The 21517-nt window shown below is 40.9% G+C and overlaps 1 protein-coding gene across 1 annotated transcript; it reads left to right on the plus strand.

The window, feature by feature from the left end:
- The first annotated feature begins 460 nt into the window (after positions 1–460).
- On the plus strand, positions 461–18946 carry LOC115160989 (TGF-beta receptor type-2). Its single transcript, XM_029711617.1, has 10 exons — positions 461–744; positions 8599–8749; positions 11502–11704; positions 11924–12087; positions 12396–12650; positions 12756–12932; positions 13103–13354; positions 13661–13802; positions 13944–14071; positions 16165–18946. The coding sequence occupies exons 1-10, from the start codon at positions 696–698 to the stop codon at positions 16426–16428; spliced, it is 1785 nt and encodes a 594-aa protein (XP_029567477.1). The 5' UTR covers positions 461–695; the 3' UTR covers positions 16429–18946.
- The last annotated feature ends 2571 nt before the right edge of the window (positions 18947–21517 follow it).

Below are 21517 nucleotides of genomic sequence, written 5' to 3' on the forward strand. Positions count from 1 at the left end.
ATAATCACACAAACATTGTGTAATAACTGTTTATTACATAATTATAAACGATTTATAAACTCAAACCCCTTTAGTGTAGGTGTTACCAAAATAGCAATATGTTGCATTATAACGCACAGTGAAAGTGTAAAATAGGCAGTTATTGCTAGCTCAAAGTGAATGGAATAAAAACTTTTTCCTGGAAGACATTTCGGTTGTGGCATTCGATAAGACAATAAATACCCAATAAACCACACACAGCACAACTCACACTTGGCAGATATAAATAGGCCTACTAGGCTATAGCCTACAATTGGAGACAATTAGACCCTCCGTTTTCACAAATGCTTAGGCCTATTCTGAGCTATAATAATAATATTAATGCTTATTAGTGTTATTAGTATTATTTAATATAACCTACTATGATCCTTCTACACGTCTCGTGTCACCCTGTCACCCCAAATTCTACTGGGTTTAGGATCCGATTAATGAAGTCCAGTTCCTGGGCGGGTCCCTTAACACAGCTGGATGAAAAACATCTGGATCCGCCTACACGGAACTCCAGCCAAAAGCCCCGAGCCCAACCAGTTGTTTCACTGAATACGACTTCAATAAGCTAAATGAACGTCTATCTTACTACTCACGTTCCCAAATACATAGACAAATACAGTGCGACCACGACGTTTTAATCAGGTTCTTTTTTTAATGTCAATATTATGGGGTGCTGGAGATTCTCGGCAGTGAATATTGTTCTTCTGTCTTTCTGTAAGTATTTTTTTATTCGCTTACTCACTCCGTATTCACTTTAAAGTGTTCAGTGTCCATTGTTTCTTCAATCTGGGGAAGTTGTGAAGGGGGAGGGGGATCAAATGTTTATTCAAGGGAGGTTCTGGTCGTGTAAAACAGATGCTCAAAACTTATATTTATGAAATGCGACTTTTCGTTTTCTTGCCCTTTCTTCAGTGGAAAAGTGACTTCGGTGTAATTTTCTCAATATCATATATGTGATGGAATAGCCTAATGCAAAAATAAATAAGTAAATAACTAGAATTTCTTTCTTTCTTTTCTTCTGTGGATTTGTTTTAATTTAAAAAATGTATTCACTGTAGCTTTATTAAACCAGTAGTTTTACCTCATGTAACACATTATAAAATGGAAATGACTGAACGATTCAAGTCATCCAATCTGGTGAAAAACATATTTCTGACACTTAACAGTTCTTTAGCTATGCCTGTTATTTATTATCAGCAGATTTTGAATGTTTAGAATATAATTTCACTTGAAAGCACAGATTGTTTACTCTCATGTTCAGTGGTGCCACTATTAAGGGAATCTGAAGTAAACTTAACTAACTCTAACATTTGTCTCAAACAATTTCCCACAATAATTTCTGAAATTATTTGAATATTAAGTCAATAAGCTAAAACAACAACTTACAAACATTAGGGTTATTGTATTTAATGACATAAAAACATATGAAACATTTTGCTCAAACAGGGCTTGATCATAACTTTGAATCAAAAGAAAATAACGAGTTAATTAGAACAAGAGTGTCAGTAGTTGTGATGATGAAAGATGTAATAGAACTTTGATGCAATTTGACCACATACATTTTTTTACTGCTGCCATCTGTAATGGAAATTTCCAAACAGGAAATCGATTCTGAGGCTCAATTATCCCTGCTGCATGCAAACAGGGGCACTTCTCCTCAGGGAATACAAGATTGAAGCATAGATTGAGGAGGAGTTCGGAGCTCATGTAGAAGCTGTATACCGAGAAGTAGGGAAACTTCTCACTTCACCCATTTTATTTTACTGGGCAAGTCAGTAAAGAACAAATTCTTATTTTCAATGATGGCCTAGGAACAGTGGGTTAACTGCCTTGTTCAGGGGCAGAACGACAGATTTTTAACTTGTTGGGGATTCAATCTTGCAACCTTTCGGTTTACTAGTCCAACGCTCTAACCACTAGGCTACCTGCTGCCCCAGTGTGTCCTCTAGAGGACTTAAAAAGTTGCACACTTGATACTTACAAGTTATTTTGAGGAAGCAAAGTGACACAATACATAGATAAACTGTAGGTTGAGGAGGAGTACAGAGGTCATGTAAGTACTATAGAGGTATTGGTGAACTTCTCACATGTTATGAAGAAAATGAATCCCGGGCTATAGCACCAATTTATAACTCATTGACATTCCCGCTATAGAACTTAGTAAGAGTTGAGCAAGTCTTCTTTTAAATTGTGTATGTATTTAACTTTTCACATTACCTATGTTCAGTGTGTGCGCTCTTGGGGACATAACAAGTTGTGTACTTACTACTTGCTGGTGATATTCAGTGATATTGAGGGAGCGAAGTAGCACAGAGCACAATGAGTGCTGTGGCATGATGAGCTTTGTGTTGTGTTCTCTAGCCTGACCTTCCATCATCCCACATCAGCCCATAATGACAAGATTGTGATGACCTAAGCAGGCAAAAATAAGATGTAGAAATCCCCTTTATTCTCCGCCCCCCTCCTCCTTCCCCCTCCTACTTCTCTCTGTGCCCAGCTTGTGATGGCCACTGGGGACACATACAGACCCCTGTTTGTTCTTTTAGCCCCTTGTTTGCATCCCAAATGTCACCCTATTCCCTACGTACTGAACAACTTTTGACCAGAGCCCTATGCCAAAAGTAGTGCACACTGCACTATATAGGGAATAAGGTGACATTTGGGACAAAACTTTTCATTGCTGGGTATGAGATAAGGATCCTTTTAAAAATGACCACAGTGAATACTATGACCCTTATATGACCTCCGGCTTGGGAAAACCCTCTTATAGGTTTAGCTTCTTATTCTCATCCTTTGGCTTAGAGAAAATGGTTCCAAAAGGGTTCTTCAGCTGTCCCCATAGGATAACCCTTTCTGGTTCCAGGTAGAACTCTTTTTGGTTCCAGGCAGAACCCTTTTGGGTTCTATGTAGAACCGTCTGTAGAAAGCGCTCTACATGGAACACAAAAGAGTTTTATCTGGAATCAAAAGGGTTTGACTTGGAATCAAAAAGTGTTCTTCAAATGGTCCTCCTATGGAGACAGCCGAAGAACCCTTTTGGAACCATTTTCTCTAAGCCAAAGGATGAGAATAAGAAGCTAAACCTATAAGATGGCTACAATAAGATGCTTCACTTGGACTTGTAGGTCAGAGAAATGTATCTAATGCAATTTTCCTATCTCTCTCATGTGTTTTTATTTTGATGTTATGGATATTGACAAATGGGTTGTGCTTATTAAGGTCCAGTTTTAAGACTGGACTAAATCACATAATTGTTAGAACTACAGTACCTGGCTGCGTAAATGTTATTTATTGTTTGAGACTAGGCGGGGTCCCTCAAAAGGACGTACGTTCATTACATCTGGGTAATTTAATTGTGTTCTTGTCTATTTAATCAGGAAATACTTTCCTTTTGAGTCCTGTGGAGAGGAATTTCAGCATGCTGCATCAATAATGGGGAGATTGGTTGGCGTAGAATGGGCCAACTAGTGGCCTGGTTTGGTTACTACGCTTGGTGGGGGTCAGCTGAGATTCTGTCACTTATAAAACCAAAGGCTAACTGTTTTGAAGCAAGATTTTTCGCATGGTCAAGTGAACATTGCACAAACATGGACTATAGGACGACATCAAACTGTTGTATGTTTTGGTGTTGTCTGGTCTTCTATAAGAGAGATCAAGACAATATTCAGAAAACATTTGACTCTATAGAGGTCACATTTTTACAGAACTGATAAGTTACAGTATGTATTTGATATTTTTAGAACCATCAAACATTCAGCTCTCCCGCTGTGTCTGTGTTTATTTGTATATGTAAACTCATAGAAATACAGTCACAGATCCACCCATTACAGACCGATTGACTTGCATTTGGATGCCAATTCTAGTCATTCTATTTCTATGGGTAAACTGATAGGGAACCAGGGAGAGTTAGTTGAGACCTGAGGCTGAAACTGAAAAGCAAATAAATGCAGCCAACATCCCTGGGCCTCCCGGCTGTAAGCACAGAGCAGAGCAGTTGGATTTCCCATAAGACACACACACAAAAAAAGACACAAAGGGGCTGAGCTTCAAACTTGGCTCACGTCGAAACTTCTGGCTTCAATTTATTTCTGGAGCAGTCACTGCTGATTTTAATTAGTTGAAAGTTTACGTTGAAAGTTTTTGCTTAGCCAGCCTTTTTAGTTTTTCTTTTCTTTTTTCTTCACCCTTTCTCCTTTGTCTTTTTTCTTTTGTGTGGGTGTGTGTGTATGTGTATATATTTTGTTGGTTGGCATTGGCTAACATCTGGAAGCCTTCGTGAAATATGTGTACAGCTTCTTTTAATGTTTGCGTAGTTTTGTTAGATCACCATCCCCCCGGGAGTGAAAAAATCCCTCATCATCTGGCTTTAATCAGCCATTAATATTGTTGTGATGTGGCAACACAGCACAAGGAGGGGACGGCAGATACAAGATGCGTGGGAAGGAACGCTCACAATGCTTTCTAGAGCCTGTGTCAAACCAATGCACCACAGCCCCCCCCCACCCCCACCCCACCCCATTCAAACCTGGGTCAAATACATATTCGCTGTGTTCAATTTTTCAATCAAACACTAATTTGAAAACGTTTTCAAAATGTATTACAAATACAACTTGAGTATTGGCCATACAATACAATATAGAAAATATTGCAATGACTATGTTGAATATCTACTATACTGAGAAAAGATATAAACACAACATGTAAAGTGTTGGTCTCATGTTTCATGAGCTGAAATAGCACAAAAAGCTTGTTTCTCTAAAATGTTGTGCACAAATTCTTTACATCCCTCTTAGTGAGCATTTCTCCTTTGCCAAGATAATCCATCCACCTGACAGGTGTGGCATAGCAAGAAACTGATTAAACAGGTGCACATTGTGCTGATGTAACAGTGTAGGTTCCGTCCCAACCTGGGCTCGAACCAGGGACCCTTGCACACATCAACAACAGTCACCCACGAAGCATCGTTACCCATCGTGCCACAAAAGCCGCAGCCCTTGCAATGCAAGGGGAACAACCACTTCAGGTCTCAGAGCGAGTGACGTCACTGATTGAAACGCTATTAGCGCGCACCACCGCTAACTAACTAGCCATTTCACATCAGTTACACTCACCCCCCTTTTGACCTCCTCCTTTTCCGCAGCAACCAATGATCCGGGTCAACAGCATCAATGTAACAGTGTAGGTTCCGTCCCTCTCTTCGCCCCAACCTGGGCTCGAACCAGGGACCCTTGCACACATCAACAACAGTCACCCACGAAGCATCGTTACCCATCGTGCCACAAAAGCCACGGCCCTTGCAGAGCAAGGGGAACAACCACTTCAGGTCTCAGAGCGAGTGACGTCACTGATTGAAACGCTAATAGCGCGCACCACCGCTAACTAACTAGCCATTTCACATCGGTTACACTGAGGACAATAAAAGTTTTGAGGGAGCATGCAAATGGTATGCTGACTGCAGGAATGTCCACCAGAGCAGTTGCCAGAGAACTGAATGTTCATTTCTCTACCATAAGCCGCTTCCAACGTTGTTTTAGAGAATTTGGCAGTACATCCAACTGGCCTCACAACCGCAGACCATGTGTAACCATGCCAGCCCAGGACGTCCACATCTGGCTTCTTCACCCGCGCGATCGTCTGAAACCACCCACCCGGAAAGTTGATGAATCTGTGGGTTCACACAAACTGTCAGAAACCATCTCAGGGAAGCTCATCTGCATGCTCGTCGTCCTCACCAGGATATTGACCTGACTGCAGTTTATTGTTGTAACTGACTTCAGTGGGCAAATGCTCAACTTCGATGGCCACTGGTATGCTGGAGAAGTTTCAACTGTACCGGGCAGATGGCAGACAGCGTGTATGGCATAGTGTGGGCGAGCGGTTTGCTGGTGGGGTTGTGGTATGGGCAGGAATAAGCTATGGACCGCCCAAAAAAAACATTTATTGATGGAAATTTGAATGCACAGAGATACTGTGATGAAATCCTGAGGCCCGTTGTCGTGCCATTCATCCGCCGCCATCACCTCATGTTTCAGCATGATAATGCACGGCCCCATATTGCAAGGATCTGTACACAATTCCTGGACATTTTCTAAACCTTTCCCAGTTCTATGGGCTGCATACACAGACATGTCACCCATTGAGCAAGTTTGGGATGCTCTGGATCGACGTGTACGAGCGTGTTCCAGTTCCCGCCAATATCCAGCAAATTCGCACAGGACACCTCTACTAGCTATTACAGTGAAAGAATACCATGCTATTGAGGAAAGTGCACAATTATGAATTTGAAAAGGTATTAATAAACCAATTAGGCACATTTTTCAGTCTTGATACAACATTTTGAACTGATATGCAATGGTTCATTGGATCAGTCTAAAACTTTGCACAAAACGGCCATCTAGTGGCCAAAATATAAATTGTGCCTGGGCTGGAATAATACATTATGGTCTTTTTCAAAGATGATGGTACAGTGTATTATCTTTGTATTATCTTTTACCCGATCTAATGTGTTATATTCTCCTACATTAATTTCAAATTTCCACAAACTTCTAAGTGTTGCCTTTCAAATGGTATCAAGAATATGCATATCCTTGCTTCAGGTCCTGAGCTACAGGCAGTTATATTTGGGTATGTCATTTTAGGTGAACATTTTAAAAAGGGTTGGATTCTTAAGAGGTTTTTAAGGTATCTGTGGCCAACAGATGCATATCTGTATTCCCAGTCATGTGAAATCCATAGGTTAGGGCCTAATGAATTTATTAAAATTGACTGATTTCCTTATATGAACTGTAACTCAGTAAAATCCTTAAAATAGTTACATGTTGCGTTTAATATTTTTGTTCCGTGTAGTAACCAGTAACTACTGAAGCTTCAGCTTCCAGCTGTTTTTGGTAGGCCTACTGCTGGTGGGGATTGAACAATGCATTGCATATGGTTTGGAAGCTGCCTCAAAGTACAGGCACTGAGTAAAACAAACCCAATGTATTTCTATTTGTATTTATTATGGATCCCCATTAGCTGGTGCCAAGGCAGCAGCTACTCTTCCTGGGGTCCAGCAAAATTAAGGCAGTGTATACAATTTTAAAAACATTACAATACATTCAGACTGTGTGCCTTCAGGCCCCTTCTCCACCACTGCCACATATATACAGTACAAAATCCATATTTACGTGTGTGTGTATAGTGCGTATGTTATCGTGTGTGTGTGTGCGTGTGCATGTGTGTGTGTGTGTGTGCGTGTGTGTGTGCGTGTGTGTGTGTGTGTGTGTGTGTGCGCCTATGTCTGTGTTGCTTCACAGTCCCCGCTGTTCCATAAGGTGTTTTTTATAATATTTTTTTTAAATCTAATTTTACTGCTTGCATGAGTTACTTGATGTGGAATAGAGTTCCATGTAGTCATGGCTATATTTAGTACTGTGCGCCTTCCGTAGTCTGTTCGGGACTGTGAAGAGACCTCTTGTGGCATGTCTTGTGGGGTATGTATGGGTGTCCGAGCTGTGTGCTAGTCATTTAAACAGACAGCTCGCTGCATTCAACATGTCAATACCTTTCATAAATACAAGCTGTGATGAAGTCAATCTCTCCTCCACTTTGAGCAAGGAGAGATTGACATGCATATTATTAATATTAGCTCTCTGTGTACATCCAAAGACCAGCCGTGCTGCCCTGTTCTGAACCAATTGATATTTTCCTAAGTTCTTTTTGTGGCACCTGACCACGCAACTAAACAGTGGTAGTAGTGCCTTGTTGACAGTGCTGTCAAGAAGGTAGAGCAGCGCCTTATCATAGACATACTTCTCCCCATCTTAGCTACTGTATCAATATGTTTTGACCATGACAGTTTACAATCCAGGGTAACTCCAAGCAGTTTAGTCACCTCAACTTGCTCAATTTCCACATTATTTATTACAAGATTTAGTTGAGGTTTAGGGTTTAGTGAATGGTTTGTCCCAAATACAATGCTTTTAGTTTAAGAAATATTTAGAACTAATTTATTCTTTGCCACCCACTCTGAAAGCCATAACACATAAGTTCTGCCAGCATCAGACTATGATTGATAATGTCGAAGGCTGCACTGAAGTCTAACAAAACAGCCCCAACAATCTTTTTATCATCAATTTTCATCATCATTTTGGATGCACACCTCCCCTTCACTAGATGAACCAGAACTGAGTCTGCAATCTATCTAATGTAGCTTGTCACAATAAAGAGGGTGCGCTCTAAACAGCAGAACATTTGGCAGATTGGTGTCCTAAGAGCCATATACAGTACACATGTAAAGTATAGGACTAGGGCTCGATTCAATCCGTAATTCTGAAGATCTTTGCTCCAGCGTGATAGACATTTAAAGGCAATGTTTCCGTGTCAGCAGAGACTGCATCCACGGTAAATGCTGCATTATGTCGGCTCAATCGGAAATTACCTTTACATTTCAATCGTGCTATAATCCTGAACTTTGGCGATACGCATTGAATCAAGCCTAGTCTATGGTTCTGTTTTGTGCCAGTCATTTTATTCAAAGCCAGAAGTGATTTGTTCTGATTAGTGTTTGTGTGTGTGTGTATTCCACAGGTCTTCCTATCCTCTCCTTCAAACACATCAACACCAACCTGTGTAAGTGGTGTGACTACTCCAGCCCTATCTGTGAGGACAGTGTGTGTTATACCAACTGCTCCCTCTCTTCCTTCTGTGCTCTGAGGGAAGAGATCTGCATTGCAATATGGTAAGTGTGAAGTTTTTCACCAAAGGACTATCTCCCAAGTTCAAGTTTATTTGCCATATTCAGTATAATAAATGAGTCTTTTGCACCAGAGCTCTCACTCTCACATTAAAAACATAAAAATATTTACAAAATACAGTACCAGTCAAATGTTTGGACACACCTACTCATTCAAAGGTTTTTCTTTATTTTTACTATTTTCTACATTGTAGAACAGTAGTGAAGACATCAAAACTCTGAAATAACACATTTGGAATCATGTAGTAACCAAAAAAGTGTTTAACAAATCCCAATATATTTTGAGATTCTTCAAAGTAGCCACTCTTTGCCTTGACGACAGCTTTGCACACTCTTGGCATTCTCTCAACCAGCTTCATGAGGAATGCTTTTCCCACATATGCTGAGCACTTGTTGGCTGCTTTTCCTTCAGTCTGCGGTCCAACTCATCCCAAACCATCTCAATTGGGTTAAGGTCAGGTGGTTGTGGAGGCCAGGTCATCTGATGCAGCACTCCATCACCCTCCTTCTTGGTCAAATAGCCCTTACACAGTCTGGAGGTGTGTTTTGGGTCATTGTCCTGTTGAAAAACAAATGATAGTCCCACTAAGCGCAAACCAGATGGGATGGTGTATCACTGCAGAATGCTGTGGTAGCCATGCTGGTTAAGTGTGCCTTGAATTCTAAATAAATCACAGACAGTGTCACTAGCATAGCACCCCCACACCATCCCACCTCCTCCTCCATGCTTCACGGTGGGAACCACACAGGTGGAAATAATCCGTTCACCTATTCTGCATCTCACAAAGACACGGCGGTTTGAACCAAAAATCTCAAATTTGCACTCATCAGACAAAATAACAGATTTCCACCAGTCTAACGTCCATTGCTCCTGTTTCTTGGCACAAACAAGTCTCTTGTTGTTATTGGTGTCCTTTAGTAGTGGTTTCTTTGCAGCAATTCGACCATGAAGGCCTGATTCCTCTGAACAGTTGATGTTGAGATGTCTGTTACTTGAACTCTGTGAAGTATTTATTTGGGCTGCAATCTGAGGTGCAGTTAAATCTAATGAACGTATCCTCTGCAGCAGAGATAACTCTGGGTCTTCCTTTCCTGTGGCGGTCCTTGTGAGAGCCAGTTTCATCATAGCGCTTGATGGTTTTTGCGACTGCACTTGAAGAAACGTTCAAAGTTCTTGAAATGTTCCTAATTGACTGACGTTCATGTCTTAAAGTAATGATGGACTGTCGTTTCTCTTTGCTTATTTGAGCTGTTCTTGACAAAATATGGACTTGGTCTTTTACCAAATATGGCTTCTGTATACCACCAATACCTTGTCACAATATCTTCTGTATACCACCAATACCTTGTCACAACACAACTGATTGGCAAAGGAAAGGAAAGAAAAGAAAGGAAAGAAATTCCACAAATTAACTTTTAACAAGGCACATCTGTTAATTGAAATGCATTCCAAGTGACTACCCCATGAATCTGGTTGAGAGAATGCCAAGAATGTGCAAAGCTGTCATCAAGGCAAAGGGTGGCTACTTTGAAGAATCTCAAATATAAAATATATTTTGATTTGTTTAACACTTTTTTGGTTACTACATGATTCAATGTGTATTATTTCAAAGTGTTGATGTCTTCACTATTATTCTACAATGTAGAAAATAGGAAAAATTAAGAAAAACCCTTGAATGAGTAGGTGTGTCCAAACTTTTGACTGGTATGGTACAGTACATACAACTAGTAATATTGATCTGGTTTAGCTATTAGCTTGCCATTCTATAAAATATATTTTGACAGGGTATATTTCCCAATATTCTCCCTCACTGGACTGTTATGCTCCTCTACTTTAATAATTATCCTCATCATGACAATAATTCTTGAACTCTCAGTAAACAGGATATATAGCTGATGTGCTATGTTTGCGATGAGGAGGACAAAGTTCATTTTGGCTTTATTTGAATGTTGCTCACCATCTGGTATGCTGGGCCCTAGTGGTCAAACCTCTACAGCAGGGAGGGCACCCTGTTAAAATTTAACTTAGGGCCCCAAAAAGGCTAGGTCCGGCCCTGACTGCATGTTTGGGTATGGATGTCGGAATGCAGAACCGTGACTGTGGCCCATCATGATGAGTTCAGATTTTTTGTGGCCCCCACCCCCATAAAAGTTGCCGATCCCTGCTCTACAGTAATAAAGAGAGGGTCTTTGATCCCGGTCAAAAGTAGTGCACTTTATAGGGAATAGTGTGCCGTTTGGTACACATTCTTGATCTTAGTTCCTCCCCTCGTAGGAAGTCTATCTACTGACCTCTGAATGACAGAGATAGTGTCCCAAATGGCACCCTATTCCCTAAATAGTGCACTACTTTTGACCAAAGCACTATGGGTATGTCATTTGGGACCCATCCAAATTGAGACTGGTGTTATTAAGACTGGTGTTGTTGTTGGCAGGATACAAAGGCAGATTGGATTGACCGTTTGTAAAATAAAAACTTCTAATCCACTCTAGCAAATACATACATAACCAATCCAAACAAAACCACAAAGTAAAAAGTCAACTATAGGCTTTCCCAGAGACATTTTCCTATTGTAAAATGTCTAACTAAATTCAGTTTACTAGTTTAATAAGTAACTTTATAATTGATCTGTCGAAATGTAATTAATTAACTTTGTGTGTGAAAGTGTGTGCGTGCATGTGAGTGTATGACTGCATGTAAAGCTTTAACATGTTAGTGTCTTCATCTGTGTCCCAGGCGGAAGGACAATGAGAGTATGAGTGTGAAGACGTTATGCCACCAGCCCCAGCAGCCACTGGAGAATATCATGTTGTCAAACTACTCCTCCAACGAGTGTGTGATGGCTCCTCAGCCCTCTGAGGATGGGGTCCTGTTCGTTTGTGGCTGCCTGGGAGAACAGGAGTGCAACGATAAGCTTATATTCGACAAGGGCTCCAATGGTAACATCACTTGTTTTACTCTGGAACCAGGCAGTACATGGTGCAACCAGAACATTTTAATTTGAAAAAGATTAATTTACAATTTTATATTAATAAAAAATGCAACGTGAGGAAAAATAGGCATTTATAATGTAAATACAAAATGTAGTAGTAGTAATGTATACTAACCTATGATCCGATTCCATGTTGTCTTCACTGTGTTTTTAACTGTGTCCTCAGATTTTTCCAAGCTCAAGAGTAAAGATGTGATTCCAGTGGTGGTGATCAGCCTGGTCCCTCCCTTTTTAGTGGCTATCATCGCTACCATGGCTTTCTACCTGTACCGTACCAGACAGCCCGGCAAGCAGCCCAAAGAATGGGCTCCCAAACGTACACACTACCAGGTAGGTGGATCTACCAGGAATGGAAAAATATACTTTGAGACCCAAATGGCACCCTATTCCCTACAACATAGTGCACTAATTTTGACCAGAGCCCATAGGTCCCTGGTAAAAAGTAATGCACTATATAGGGAATAGGGTGCCATTTGGGACACCCCCATAACCAACTGGAAGCTTTTCATTTATTGTCATATAGCTACTGTACATTACTGTTTGTGAAAAGGTGTAAAGTAATCCCTTATGGGATGGGTAGCTAAAGGCCACTTGATACGTAACTACAAATATAATTCATGAATTCATTAATTTACCAGGCTTTGGACATCCCAGAGGGACTCAGTGGGGAGGCCATCACCGGCGGTGAGGACTGCCATGGCAAGCTGTCAGCCATCAATAGCGACGCTACATCTGACATGTCTCCCGTCCGGGCCCATAACTTCAACCACAGCACGGAGCAGCTACCCATCCAGCTAGAAGCCTTGGTGGGGAAAGGGAGATTTGCTGAGGTGTGGCGGGCCAGGCTCCACCACCAGGCAGCTGGTTCTCAGTATGAGACGGTGGCAGTGAAGGTGATGGTTTTCCCTCTTCCCTTTTTTCTCACCCCCCCATTTTTTCTGTAGTTTTTTGTGTCATTTTCATGTGATATAATACTTTGAATAAATGTTTATTTGAAGATCTTCCCGTCTGTGGAGTATGTGTCCTGGAGCAACGAGAGGGCCATCTTCTCTGACGCCAACCTGGAGCATGAAAATGTGGTTCAATTCCTGACAGCAGAGGAGCGAGGGCCCTCCGGCTCCCCTCAGAGGCAGTACTGGCTGGTCATGGCCTACCACGGCCTGGGAAACCTACAGGTTAGTTTGATTTAGCTTTGTTTTGTTTATTGCTAGGTTGATTAAGTGTATATTGTTGTTATATGGTGCAGTAGAAGACTAGTACATTTTATTGTACATACAATTTCATAAAAATGTTGTCAAATAATCCTGTGAGGGATGGGTCACTAAATGGGTCATTCATTCATTAGGACTTCCTGGCGGGCCATGTGTTGAGCTGGGCTGAGCTGTGTGCTATGGCTGGGTCGGTGGCTCGAGGATTGGCCCACCTCCACAGTGACACCACCCCTTGTGGGATCCCCAAGGTGCCGGTGGCCCACCGTGATCTGAAGAGCAGCAACATCGTAGTGAAGAGCTGGAGAGAGTGTGCCCTCTGTGACTTTGGTCTGGCTCTGAGACTGGACCTCTCCCTCACCGTGGATGACTTTGCCAACAGTGGCCAGGTAAGGTGGAACAGGTGAAATGACCAAAGTAGTTGCTAAGGGAACCTGTATCAGTGTTCCACTCTAGCTAAAGTGACTAAGCAGTATGCATGCTTCCTTCTGACATAACTACTGTATCTGAGATAATTATTATGGAAAAGAACAACATATTCAATTGTAGAGTCGTGGTTGAATGCCCCCTTGAATAAAAACTATGCTATATGAATGAAATTGTATTATAAAGCTGTGCTAAAACCAGAATAAATCAGAAGGCCCTTCATGTAGTGTTAATTTGTTTAAGCTACTGTCACTGTCCTTGTTGTCCAGGTGGGTACAGCTCGCTACATGGCCCCTGAGGTGTTGGAGTCCAGAGTGAATCTGGAGGATCTGGAGGCCTTTAAACAGATGGATGTCTACTCCATGGCCCTGGTCCTCTGGGAAATGGTGTCCCGCTGTGAAGTCATAGGAGGTACAATAAGCTATTCTATTATGGGCCAAGTCAGGGGTAAACGTTCGTAACTCAGACTTTGATGAAAGTAGCATCGTCTGTAAATGTAGAATAGATGATAAATAACAAAGGATTTACAGTGTGTTTCCTGTATTTTCATAGAGGTTAAGAGTTATGAGCCGCCGTTTGGCTCTAAGGTGTGTGACCAGCCGTGTGTGGACAGCATGAGGGACCTGGTCCTGAGGGACAGAGGCAGACCTGAGATACCCACCAGCTGGACAACACATCCGGTAAACTGTGTGTTTGTGGGCGTGGGCGCGTGTGAGAGCGTGGTGAGGGAACTGGGTAGTCAGCACTTCTCAGTGAATTCAGGCCAGAATTCAATCCGATTGCTCTAGTCGACAATGCAGGTTTTAAAGGAAATGTTACCGTGTTCGCTGAGATCGCATTCAAGGACAACCCTGCAGATGTCTGCTCAATTGGAAATGACCTTTAAATGTGAAGCGCGTTATAGCACGGTTTCAGATTGAATCCCATCTTGAATGATAACCTATGATAACAGTTATCAATCACATCGATCATAAATAAAAGCTCTGGTTGTGAACAGGTTTGGGGTCAATTCCATTCCAATTCAGCCAAAAAAGGAAGTAAACCGATAGAAGTAACTACAGTTGAAGTCGGACGTTTACATACACTTAGGTTGGAGTCATTAAAACTTGTTTGTCAACCACTCCACAAATTTCTTGTTAACAAACTATAGTTTTGGCAAGTCGGTTAGGACATCTACTTTGTGCATGACATAAGTAATTTTTCCAACAATTGTTTACAGACAGATTATTTCACTTATAACTCACTGTATCACAAGTCCAGTGGGTCAGAAGTTTACATACACTAAGTTGACTGTGCCTTTAAACAGCTTGGAAAATTCCATAAAATTATTTAATGGCTTTAGAAGCTTCTGATAGGCTGATTGACAGTATTTGAGTCAATTGGAGGTGTACCTGTGGATGTATTTCAAGGCCTACCTTCAAACTCAGTGCCTCTTTGCTTGACATCATGGGAAAATAAAAATAAATCAGCCAAGACCTCAGGAAAAAAACTGTAGACCTCCACAAGTCTGGTTCATCCTTGGGAGCAATTTCCAAATGCCTGAAGGTACCACGTTCATCTGTACAAACAATAGTATGCAAGTATAAACACCATGGCACCACACAGCTGTCATACCGCTCAGGAAGGAGACGCGTTCTGTCTCCTAGAGATGAACGTACTTTGGTGCGAAAAGTGCAAATCAATCCCAGAACAACAGCAAAGGACCTTGTGAAGATGCTGGAGTAAACAGGTACAAAAGTATCTATATCCACAGTAAAACGAGTCATATATCGACATAACCTGAAAGGCCGCTCAGCAAGGAAGAAGCCACTGCTCCAAAACCGCCATAAAAAAGCCAGACTACGGTTTGCAACTGCACATGGGGACGAAGATCATACTTTTTGGAGAAATGTCCTCTGGTCTGATGAAACAAAAATAGAACTGTTTGGCCATAATTACCATCGTTATGTTTGGAGGAAAAAGGGGGAGATTTGCAAGCCAAAGAACACTATCCCAACCGTGAAGCACGAGGGTGGCAGCATCATGTTGTGGGGGTACTTTGCTGCAGGAAGGACTGGTGCACTTCACAAAATAGATGGCATCATGAGGGAGGAAATTTATGTGGATATATTGAAGCAACATCTCAAGACATCAGTCAGGAAGTTAAAGCTTGGTTGCAAATGTGTCTTCCAAATGGACAATGACCCCAAGCATACTTTCAAAGTTGTGGCAAAATGGCTTAAGGACAACAAAGTCAAGGTATTAGATTGGCCATCACAAAGCCCTGACCTCAATCCTATAGAAGATTTGTGGGCAGAACTGAAAAGTGTGTGAGCATGAAGGCCTACAAACCTGACTCAGTTATCCAGCTCGGTCAGGAGAAATGGGCCAAAATTCACCCAACTTATTGTGGGAAGCTTGTGGAAGGCTACCCGAAATGTTTGACCCGGTTAAACAATTTAAAGGCAATGCTACCAAATACTAATTGAGTGTATGTAAACTTCTGACCCACTGGGAATGTGATGAAAGAAATAAAAGATGAAATAAATCATTCTCTCTACTATTATTCTGACATTACACATTCTTAAAATAAAGTGGTGATCCTAACTGACCCAAGGCAGGGAATTTTTACTAGGATTAAATGTCAGGAATTGTGAAAAACTGAGTTAATGTATTTGGCTAAGGTGTATGTAAACTTCTGACTTCAATTGTATACATTTTCTTTTTACTTCCTTGAACCCAAAGCTGGTTGTCAATAATCAAACCTTCCTGGTATTGCTCTTCCATACTGCAGGGGATGAATCTGCTGTGTGCTACCATCACTGAGTGTTGGGACCATGACCCAGAGGCCAGGCTCACAGCCCACTGTGTGGTGGAGCGCTTTGGAAGTCTAGAAGAGGAGATGGAGCAGGGGGTGTTAGACGCTGTCAACAACAGCCAGGAGTGTCCTCCCTCTGACACCTTCCCTGACTCCACCGGCTGTGATGTGGACCCTCTGGCCCCTGAAACAGATACAGAGGGGACCCTCATCCCTGGGCAGATAAGTGAGATATTATAAGGAGGACTTAAACTCGATCACCAAAAAGAGGCACATCTTTGTATGATAGATTGAAGGCACTCTACCCTATGAACAAAGAGGAAAAAAGACACATTTTTATATGATAGATTGTATCATTTGAAGGAGCTGGTCTCCGGATTGATTTGTAATATAACCTTTATTAAGTGTCTTATGAATGCACTTGTGAACTTTTGCCACTGAAGAGATATTCTTTCTGCCCCTTGGAAAGTTGTGTGTACAGGATTCGGGGAACAGAGCAAAAAGGCAGACCACAAATAATTATCCCAACTTCACTATCACACTGTAACATGTCAATTTTACCAATAACTCAAAAAGCAGATTAGTTTCCAAATCTGAAGTACATACATCCTGTAATGAATGATCACATGGATCTGTTCTAAATGCAGGTTGACGTTTATTTTCATGAGTCTTGTCCTGGAGGCAGAACTGAGCTATTTCCCCTTAGATAGGCCAGCTGCAAAGAAAAAAATTGGCTATTATTGTAAAGATTCATGAAAACAAAATTTAGATTTTGGCCTTAATTTTAGGTTAGGGTTAGGCATAAGGGTTAGCAGTGTGGTTAAGGTTAGATTTAAAATCAGATTTTATGACTTTGTGGCTGTGCCAGCTAGTGACCACTCTGCAGAGCTGCCTCCAGAACAAGATTCATGACAGAAAAATGCAAATTGCATTCAAAATGGAACCTTATTCCCTACAGATTGCACTACTTTTGACCAGATTCCTATGGCTCTGCACTATATAGGGAATAGGATGTAATTTGGGACATACAAATGTTTATTATTCGCTACAGTATAGAGAGCACTACATTTTGACAACCTTCATTGGTGTACCAGCTATTTAAATTGGTCCTTGCTCCTATTGGAGATCATTTACTTTACAAGAATTATTACTTATGATTAATTATCATTTATTTTTTTAAATGAGTTTTCCATTGCCTTCTCAGTGTGTAGCCTCAGTGGTGTGGTTCTCATCTCTCCCCCCCCCCCCCCCCCTTAATGTGTCCTAAATGGCTCCCTATGTCCTACATACTGTGGTGCACTACTTTTAACCAGTTAGCGCAGAGCTGAGAGGTTTGCATTTTTCTAAGGGTTTCAGTCTGATTAACCACAAGCTGCTCTGACTGCAAATGGTGAATGTTGTTATATAGGCTAGAGACCACAACACACAAGCTAGGAGGGTGAAATGCCTTTTTTAAGACAAATGAGAACCAAGGAGCTTTTAATGATCATTTGAACTGATAGCTGTACACAAGGACTTTCTAAGGATACTTTGATCCATTTGTAGCTATTGCATACAACTACATTGATTGTCAAGGCTTGTTTTTCCCCACCATGTGAAGTACTTGCTGCCTTCATCTGTTTACTAAGACACATAGTTTATTTGTTTAATTCAAATCTGATGTCTGAGCATTATTAAGAGAAGGGCATGATCTATCTTTATATACTGTACATCAGAGAACTCACAGTAAGAGCGACTGCTCTCCCAGACAGCCTGGTATGACACTCAGATCTGCACCAATTAAATCATTCACTGACTCAAAGGTAATGTTAAAATCTTTTATCACACTAACCGAGCGGACTAAAATAATTAACAGGAGTTGGTGTAGATTTGATTAAGCCATTAAGAAGATCAGTAGCTTTTTCTCATAGAACCAATCAATGTCTGGGAAAGAAGCGCTGTCTAATTGTGAGAGGCATGACAGTGACATCCTCTTTGAATCATGAGCTGGGTCGTGTTAGATTGGCATAAATGGAAGAAAACAAGGTGAAATGTGAAAGTACTCCCTTAGCCTTTCATATTGGACAAGTCTATTTTTTGATTTCCGTTGCGCCCTAATGAACACAACCAAGGTTAACCCTCTTCCCTTGGGAATGGTCAAGTTTGAGGATGCACAGAGTAAGACCATGGCCTTAACTATATGGAGAAATATCTAAGTATGATATTAATGAACTATGCAGAAGACTAAAGAATGATGTTATTGAACTTCTGATGAATGACCACAGATAAAAACCAAATTATTGTGAACTGGTTCCACAACATGTTACCTATTTGTCTTGTAAAATAGGTTATGTATCAGGTCTCTTATTTTGTTACTATTTGTGAGGGGAAGAAGAAAAAAACCACCACAAAACTGTCATAAAAAGACACATGAAAAAGAACATCAAACATTCCAATGTCAAATAGCTTTATTGGATTGTTGTTCCGGAACCCTTATTTTAAGAGGTTGACATTATATGTGTCACAATATTTCAGTAAGGAGCACAGATTTAGGCCCGGATTCAACCTGATTGCGCTTTGTCAGTATGTGCCATTTAAAGGTAATTTCCAATTGAGCCAACATATGCAGCATTTACTGTGAATGTGGTCTCCACAAAGGCGGGAACATTGTCGACAAAGTGTGATCAGATTGAATCCCGGCCCCAGAGAGCAGCAATATTATACAGTATTGTGTATGAAGAACTAATAATGACATGAACAGATGTACTGAAAGAAAAAACATTCAAGTTTGTCATAATTTATTCTGATTTGTTTTAATAGTTTTGTTGATTCAAGTGACAAAACGGCCCTTTCACTGAGAAAAAAAGAAACTACACCTAAAACTACAAGTAAAATACACTGAGTGTACGAACACATCCTCTTTCCATGACAGACTGACCAGGTGAATCCAGGTGAAAGCTGTGATCCCTTATTGCAGGGATGCAAACTGCTGAGGGCCCAAAAAGGTGACATTTTGTTTTTGCACTGAAACATGCAAAAAAAATCCCTGCTAAGGGGAAATGCAGGTTAACTAATTAAACAACAAAGAATATGATCTACATGATCAGTCTCTGTGTGTAAAATAAAAAGTGGTTAATGTGAACCTAACTCTCAGCTAAAAAATGTAAAGAAAGTAATCCAATGTTATTTGTTGCCTAGACTTTACTGCAAATGACACTCAAGTCTTGAGAAAAAAAACAATACAGTATTATTGCAGTTAGCCATGACAGCCTTTATAATAGAACGCTTGTGACCACACATAAATATTGCACTTGGGAAAAAACATCTTAAAGTAGAAACAAACAGGCATTCCATTGTTGCTCTATTATAGTGGCCACTATAGACGTAAATCAAGTGCACAAGGCTACATGTGTGAAAAAATAACGTTCACTGAGTAAAACAAATATATAACGTTAATCCCCCTCACTCACACACATACAAGTGTTACTTACTGTCAAGTTCAACACAACAAAAACAATATATTTAGGCTGCTACACTGCACATTATTACATTGTACACGTTCTGCCTTTGGACATCTGTTCTACAATGTGCCAGCAAAAGTGAGAAACAGGGAGTGTGTGGTGTTCGTTTCACCTCTATAGTGGCATCCAGCTAAAGCCAGGCCCAGCTACACTTGATCCCTGAATCCACTTGTTTAACAAGCAACGCCTCATTTTCACCTAATTCTCTTATAATGAAAATGTACCACATACTGTAGAAGGAAAACATTAGTTAACAGATAGTGGTTAGTTTGTTAGCTAGTTAACTACTAAACATTTCACACAGATTGCCAGGGTCCATTAAGCAACGAATGCGTTATAACTTGAGGAACGGCAAGGAGTCGTATACCAGTTAATACTATTGCGAATTGGTTAGGTTACTAATGTTAGCTAGCTAACGTTACAACATCAGATGAGCTAACGTTCGCTGTCTGACTTTATTAGCAAGCCAATTTTCACACCATAAACTCAATATTTTGATCACATAAATTGACTAATGTTGTTCAACATTTATCTGGCTAACTGAGAAGTCAATCCAGCTAGCAAGATACTTAACAATGCTAATACTTGTTCCACCACACTTTCTCCCTCACCTCAAAAACGTTCAAAATGACACTAGTTGTTCGGTTACAGCTCATGAAGTACGCTTCATCACCTTCTCACCCCGGTCTCCGTGGTCAGGCTTCTCACCTAACGTTACCTCTTCGTTCTCGTTCAGGGGACGCGCTGTTGTAACTGGCAAGCTGCCTTTCCAGAGCGCGCACTGATGCTGTAACTAGTAAATTGGTTCTCTTCAGTGTGCTGCCCTGCATTCTGTTATGTGAACGATTGGCTGAGCGTTGGATACTGACAGTGTTGCTCCAAACGCGCATCACTTGTTCGTATACAGCCAGTAGTCATCCAAACCCCCCTCCCAACCTTTTCTCATCGGATCTACACGAATCACGTAGGTCACCTATTTTGGATTCAAAACATGACGAGTTTGGTGACTAGTTTTCATCCCTGTAATTGATGTGACCTGTTAAATCCACTGCAACCGGTGTAGATGAAGGGGAGACAGGTTAAATAATGATTTTTAAACCTCGAGACAATTCAGACACGGATTGTGTCTGTGTGCCATTCAGAAGGTGAATGGGCAAGACAAAATATTTAAGTGCCTTTGAACGGGTATGGTAGTAGGTGCCAGGCGTACCAGTTTGAGTGTGTCAAGAACTGCAACACTGCTGTTTTTTCACACCCAAGAATGGTCCACCACCCAATGGAAATTCCAGCCAACTTGACAACTGTGGAAGCATCGGAGTCAACATAGGAAGCTTTCAACACCTAGTAATCCATACAACGAATTGAGGCTGTTGAGGGCAAAAAAGGGTGCAACTCAATATTAGGAAGGTGTTCCTTGTACACTTGTATATTTGATAAGTTAACAGGATTTTTTTAGCAATTTTTTTATTTATGTACAATAGAAAACCCTAGATTTCTGCATAAAAATATCTTTGGTCTCTGTACATTAAGCAAATATTTCAGGTACAGTTGAAGTCAGAAGTTTACATACACTTAGGTTGGAGTCATTAAAACTTGTTTTTCAACCACTCCACCAATTTCTTGTTAACAAACTATAGTTTTGGAAAGTCGGTTAGGACATCTACTTTGTGCATGACATAAGTCATTTTTCCAACAATTGTTTACAGATTATTTCACTTAATCACAATTCCAGTGGGTCAGAAGTTTACATACACTAAGTTGACTGTCCCTTTAAACAGCTTGGACAATTCCAGAAAATGATGTCATGGCTTTAGAAGCTTCTGATAGGC

Source organism: Salmo trutta, chromosome 24, assembly GCF_901001165.1.
Source record: "Salmo trutta chromosome 24, fSalTru1.1, whole genome shotgun sequence".
Classification (NCBI taxonomy): Eukaryota; Metazoa; Chordata; class Actinopteri; order Salmoniformes; family Salmonidae; genus Salmo; species Salmo trutta.